Here is a 6696-nt window from a genome sequence, read left to right as displayed (position 1 = left end):
TATTATATTTGAATGAATTCGAATTTTGAAAATGTCCTATATGCATCTACATCTACAAGATCTGGGAAGAATGTAGTGGTAATGGAGTTACTAATCAGTATAAAATTGTCAAACACTCAAACTTGAATGATAACTGATAAGGGTAAAGCAGGTGTATAAACCACATATAGTAATGTTACTTCGCAATGGCTTTTCTAGTCCTATTTTGGCTATTTTAGACAGTACTTGCAGTCTCAAAGCTGATGAATAGAAAAGGCCCAAGTGGACGTGCAATCTTCAGACTTTTCAACTACCATTAAAGTATGCCTAAGTTTGGTGGTGTATTAATTGACACCTTTTCTAGCAATTATTTGAACGTGCTTTGTTTCTTTGGAAACACTAGAAAATTATGCTCCAATTTAATTATGCTCCAATTTTTAAATTCTTGCTTTTCCCCATATTACTTCTTAAGTTCTTATGTTAACTTTGCTTTGGCTTCGTTTTTATTCAACTCAAATACGTATTACTTCTATACTATTCAGTAGGTTATGAAAAAAGTAAAAATAAGTTCAAAAAAAAGCTAAGAACTATCAAGTTTAAACTACATCCACAATAAGTTGACTAGTACTTCGTATACAGTAAACTCATAAAAGGGTGATAAGTTTTCTAATCTAAGTGATGTGGGGGTCCAACTTACACAATACACACCCATTCCCCTACTTAAATACTTGACAAATATATAGTCCGTATGTTCAATAATCATTATCGAAACACTTATTTTTTAGGAATATAAGGTTAAAATATAAGGTTAATAAATTAGAACCTATTCGTTATTAATGTGTTAGGCGTAAAAAGCTAAAGTATGGCTAATACGTCTCCCACGACGTTCTAAACCCAGCTCACTTACGGCGTTGATGGGCAAATAGCCTTTCCCCTGAAAAATTGACTACGGAATTCATAATAAAATGATGGTTGAATGCAAATGAATGAAATGGAGGTTGGGAAGTTAGAGTAAACTAGTATGGTTCTGCAATTGAATACCCAAAATAACACAAGCCCACGTCGCATTGAATATCCCACCAAATTATGCATCCTTTAGTTACTAACTTACTACTACTCGTTCGTACAACACTACTTATTTATTTACTCACTTCTTTCAGTTGTTCTACCCACTTCACCAATAATCTGAATTCTGAAATTTCTGATTTTTTCTTCTCCTCATTTTTCTCTCACTCTTCACCAATTTTTTTGCCATTTTAACAATGGTGGGACCCGCTAGACCGCAGTTCGTGCTGTTCGGATCATCGATTGTTCAATACAGCTTTAGTAATGGCGGTTGGGGTGCCACTCTTGCTGATATTTATGCTCGCAAGGTTTAATCTCTCTCATTTTTTTTATAAAGATTAAAATTTTTATGTTAGATTAATGTGAAAGTTGTTATCTTTTGCGGTGAATTTAGGGTATTGACGAATCAATGATCTTGTTAAAGTTGATATGATTTGATTGTGAATGATTTTTTTTTTTTTTTTTTGAATGGTTAATTATGTGTTTCATTGTGTATGCGAAATCTCATTGATATTAGGGTGTTTTTGGTTTGTACTTTGTGGGGTTATGAACTTATGATATGTTGCGTTAATGTGTTTTTTTTGAGTTTGTTTTGATATTAATTCTTTAAAGTTGTACAGCATTTTCTTAGGAAATAAAACAGGATTGACATATGTAAGCAATGTAGAAGGATGTTTGTAATGCTTTTAGGGCCAATGCTACATGGGTATTTTGTTTTTGGTTTGGTCATCGACTCTTCGTCATGTTGAATCCCATTGTAACCCACTTATGAGTGTCCCGCAGTGAAGAAAGAGGAGATATGGTTTTACTTTATAAGGTAGAGGAGTACCTCCTACTATTGCCAATTGGTTTTAGTATGGAAGCTACAAAGCCTTGTTTGTGGACCTAACTCTCCTCCTCCTTGTTCGGGTTGCCCAGGCCCATTTCATATTGTTTCGAAATTTAACACTGAGACGGAAAATGTCACCTCAATTTTTGTTAAAAGTACTTGTCGTACCTTAATAACGTCTCACACTAATGCTTTAAAGACTAATGGCTCTCCTAGGCAACAACAATGTTACTTTACACAAGTTGTTGGGCAAGTAGCTTCTAAAAGAGGTTTTTTATTATTATTATAATTAAAAGGGGAGTAGGAGGTTGATTGGTAGTATGAGTATGACCTGTTAAAATTATTAATGCTAGCTCACATGTTCAATTAACTCGCCAATGTGGTAAATGTGTAGCAAGTTTTGAGTATGGGCTTTGGTAGGAAAAAAAACATTGAAATTTAAGGGCAATAAAGATGTGATCTCCTAAGAGTTCAATCATTACATGTCCTCATCGAGCTCGCTCTAATGGGTTGAATGTTTTCTTGCCATAGTCTGGCTGCTTTATTGCTCCTCATTTTCCTGAGGAGATTTACATTTGGCTCTCTATGTTAGTTGAGCTGGTGTATATTGACTCTCATGCTGAATTGCTTCTTTTACTTTTTCTTTCCCTCTTTCTAGGAGAAATCTAGCAAAATGTTCACTTCAATAGAAGAAGAATTCCTTGTGGAGTATTGTCTGAGATATGACTACTGATGACAATCTTGTTTTAATGTACTTTGCTGCTATGTTGGTTTTTATACCATGGTTATTTAGCTTTAAACATCCTACATCACATCCAGTTTCATCACAGCCATTCCTTATGTACTCATTTGCTTTTATTAAATCTTGGCTTCTGATATATACAGGCAGACATTTTTGTACGAGGATATACTTGCTGGAACTCTCGTCGTGCACTGGAGGTCCTTGATCAAGTCTTTCCAAAGGTAATTTTCTCATTGTTGCTATTCTTTTGGTTGCAAACAAATTTTTTTAAGCCACCTATTTATGTGAGGTCTAAATGAAATTACTGTGAATAGAAAACTGAATGTGTTACAGATGAGAAGCTGGTGTAATATTGCAGGAACTATTAGAAAATGATGTACAAGCCAACAATATTTCCTGGTTTTAGACAGATGATATAGATGAGCTGATGTGTCTTTGAATTTAAGGAGATAGTGTAAAAATTAGAACAATATAATGCTGTATATCCCAGAAGATAACATCAGAGCTGAGCACATTTGTCAGAAGCCAGAACCCATAACTAATTATGGTTTATTAATTCATTACAATTGGATGAATGGGCATTTCGAGAGATATGGCAGTTGGGTGGACTGGCTAATTACTCATATAGTGAATTGCTTCAATGATTTAGTACTTGGGAGAACTATGTTACTGGAATAAGGAAGCAAGGGTTATTCCATGTCTTGTGCCTTGCTGTTTAGGAGGTAGTCCATGTAAGGGTCATTGTAGATCACCATAATGCATGCCTTGGGAGTGGAATTTGATGCTAAGACCTATTTTATCCTCGGCCTTTCTATTGCATGCCTTGGGAAGGTTTTGCATTGAGTAGAGTGGCTATAAGCAACCACGTGTTCATCTAGAGGGTTTTGTGTTATGCATTGAGCATTGTGAATCTGAAAGAGCGGCACTGTAGCTTGTGAGTTTCCTACTAGATGAGTTGCAAAGAAATCCTTGTAATGCCTAGCTTCTGCACTAATCAATTATTGTTTATATGCTAAAGTAATTCAATAACAAATATCTTAAACTTAATGGACACTTCAGGTTCATCGCTCATCAGACCTGAGAATCTGGTTGACAGTTGTCAGTTTCTTAATAGCTAGTCCTGCTATGAATCCACAAGATAAAGATTCTGTAGATCTGTTTCTCAAGTAGACAGCTTTTATGTGCCTTGTTGAATTGACCTGTGATCAACTTATTTATTTTTTGGCTCCCCTTCTCCCTGAGGACAGGTATTTGAATGCCCCTGCTAATGCAAATATTGTATCTTTTCAAATTGTGATGTGGCTTGTTATTCATTTGTCTGTTGGCTTATTATGTGAGGCTTATGTGATACAGAGTATTCTGTTTCGCTTGATTTTTAGTGCAAGGATGATGAAAAAAAAAAAATTCAGTCCCCACCTTTTCCCCCCTCCCACAGTCCCACGCCCCTCTCTCACTGCCTCCATTGCTCCTCCTCTTCTGTATTTTTGTCTGTCTGTGGTGAGATATATGAATTTGACTCATTAGATAGCTTTTCTTTTCTTGATATAGTATCAATTATTTGTATAAAGTACATTTTAGAGGATGTCTTAAGCTGAGTTCCTTTTGAATTGTCCACATGAGAGTATGTGTGCTGCAGCTGCCTTTGATGTTCATTCTTGCAAATTGTTTGCATTTATCAGTGATTGTTATTATTGCTCTTCCAGCGAAGATTTTGACCTTGATATATTTTTTTGACTCTAGGATGCTAGTACTCAACCTTCATTGGTAATAGTGTACTTCGGAGGCAATGATTCGATGGGCAGCCACCCATCAGGCCTTGGCCCTCATGTGCCACTTTCAGAATACGTTGAGAACATGAGAAAGATTGCTACTCATATTAAGGTGTTGCTGCCTTCTTTGCTTTTTAAGAAGTGTTAGCTCTTGTGCTGTGTACAATGTATATTAAATATAATTCACTGTATAAAGCAGGTTTTTGAGGGCTTGAGGCTGTAGTCTGCCCTCCCTGTCAAAAAAAAAAAAAAAAGTCTGCCCTTTTCTTTCAGTCATCTCAAATTTTGCATCTTATGATGAGATTTCTCTTAAGATTTGTGGCTGACCGAAAAAAAAAAAAAAAAAAGTATGCTAATCATGTGATGAGATTTCTCTTAAGATTTGTGGCTGACCGATAGGCCCTAAGGAAATGGCAACAAAGAGCATATATTAGAATTAAATGCCAAAATTATACTTCACCCAAAGGTCTAATTTAAACACCTGAAGGACTTGTAGTTTTCTGCAAATTATTCTGTTTCTTATTCATGCAGCTACACTGCATATTATGTTTGTTTGGATCCTTTGTTCCTACTAATTATTTGAAGTCTGATATAAGTGTCTGCAAATTAGGGTCTTTCAGATACAACACGGATTATTTTCCTTAGCAGTCCTCCGGTGAATGAAGACCATGTTCGAGAAAACAGAAGGTTCTCCTTTTAGACCTCTTTTTTTGTTAAAACTTTCTATATCACAGGATTATAATTTTGAAGTAGCTATTTCTGTTGAACCAGTATATATCTATCGGAGTTACTTCGAACAAATGAACAATGTCAAAGATATTCTGAAGCTCTGATAGAGCTGTGCCAGGAAATGGATTTGAAAGTGGTTGATCTATTCTCTGCAATCCAGAGGAGGGAGGACTGGTTGACAGCTTGTTTTACGTAAGTTAGCTTATTTTTCCTGCTCTGACCTGTAACTATTCTGTTTAAAAGACTTTCACTTGCTGCTTTAATCACCTGAATAATTTTCACATGCATTCAGCACTGAATTATTATCAAGAAACTATCAATTATTTTGGTAAATTATATCAAGTGTAAATTATTATGAAGAAGCATATCTCAAACTTTATGTTGAATTTGTACTTGGCAGAGATGGGATACATTTCTCTGCCGAAGGAAGCAATATATTGGTAGAAGAGATACTGAAGGTGCTCAAGGAAGCAGACTGGGAACCGAATCTGCATTGGAAATCCATGCCAACTGAATTCGCTGAAGACTCCCCATACTATATGGTTTCTATTGATGGGACTAAGGCATTAAACGCGTCAGACTGGACATTTCACCGGAAAATACAGTGGGACTGAACTGTTATAGGATTTTTCCGCTGCCTCTTCTAAGTATACACCCTTTTCAGGATCGAGTATCTTAGCATAAGTGGCTGCTTTAGCTTGGCGATAATAGTTGGATAAATGGCCTAATACTGGCTCATATATACCTCGATCGTAATTTTATTATATGCAGTGAACAAAAAATTATTTGTCGTCGAGGCCCCTATATCGTAGTATAATTGTGGCTTTATGTAGTTTTACAGCTTTCCTTACAGTTTATATTGTTCTTAGTTGATTGTAGACATCCACTCATCTTCTGTGGAATCATCAGAATAAATATTTGCTTATTCTGCAACCAGGTTGCGCATGTGGTACCTTGCAAGGTTTTATACCTGATCCGAATGACTTATCACCTGAATATAACCCAGGTTATTCCGAACCTTAAAGAACCTGTTTTCTGTGTCACTTAGATCTTTGGGTCTGCTTTATATTTTGAATGCCCAGAAAATAATTGCATGTTATGAATGCAAAACAACACAACACTCATCATAGCCCTCTCTAACATATCGTAAAACAATCTGGTTCTCCTTTGAGTATTCCAATGGTGCATAGATTATCTCCTTTATCACACTTGTGTTTTTAGAAGCTACCTGCGCAATCCTCTGCCTACCCATCTTTCACTCTGCTATACAAATGCATGTACATGTTTACTAAAATTCAATCTTAAGCAACTTGTTTGTCATGATAACTAATAATGTGACAACTAAATCTAAACGGAGGTGAGCGCATGCCTATTACCTCAGTTACGGAAACAAAGAGAGATACAAACAATGGAGAACAAACACAAGTAATCTTATTATTTTTCTGGCTACAATTTTTTAGCAGATGATGACTAGGGTGGGTGTTACATGTAAAGTACCAGTTTCCTCCGCTTCGAGCCTACGACTGCACAGTGTGGCACTTTGCTAAACACTTGTTGGACTTCATTAGCTTCTTTTTTTTTTT

General features: G+C 35.9%; 1 protein-coding gene across 1 annotated transcript; it reads left to right on the top strand.

The window, feature by feature from the left end:
• The first annotated feature begins 952 nt into the window (after positions 1–952).
• LOC145595065 (GDSL esterase/lipase WDL1-like) lies at positions 953–5957 on the top strand. Its single transcript, XM_081651420.1, has 6 exons — positions 953–1352; positions 2759–2836; positions 4356–4496; positions 4995–5071; positions 5156–5305; positions 5514–5957. The coding sequence occupies exons 1-6, from the start codon at positions 1242–1244 to the stop codon at positions 5725–5727; spliced, it is 771 nt and encodes a 256-aa protein (XP_081507546.1). The 5' UTR covers positions 953–1241; the 3' UTR covers positions 5728–5957.
• The last annotated feature ends 739 nt before the right edge of the window (positions 5958–6696 follow it).

Source organism: Chenopodium album, chromosome 19, assembly GCF_948465745.1.
Source record: "Chenopodium album chromosome 19, dcCheAlbu1.1, whole genome shotgun sequence".
In the NCBI taxonomy this organism is placed as follows: Eukaryota; Viridiplantae; Streptophyta; class Magnoliopsida; order Caryophyllales; family Amaranthaceae; genus Chenopodium; species Chenopodium album.
This window is presented reverse-complemented; position numbering and strand designations above follow the sequence as displayed.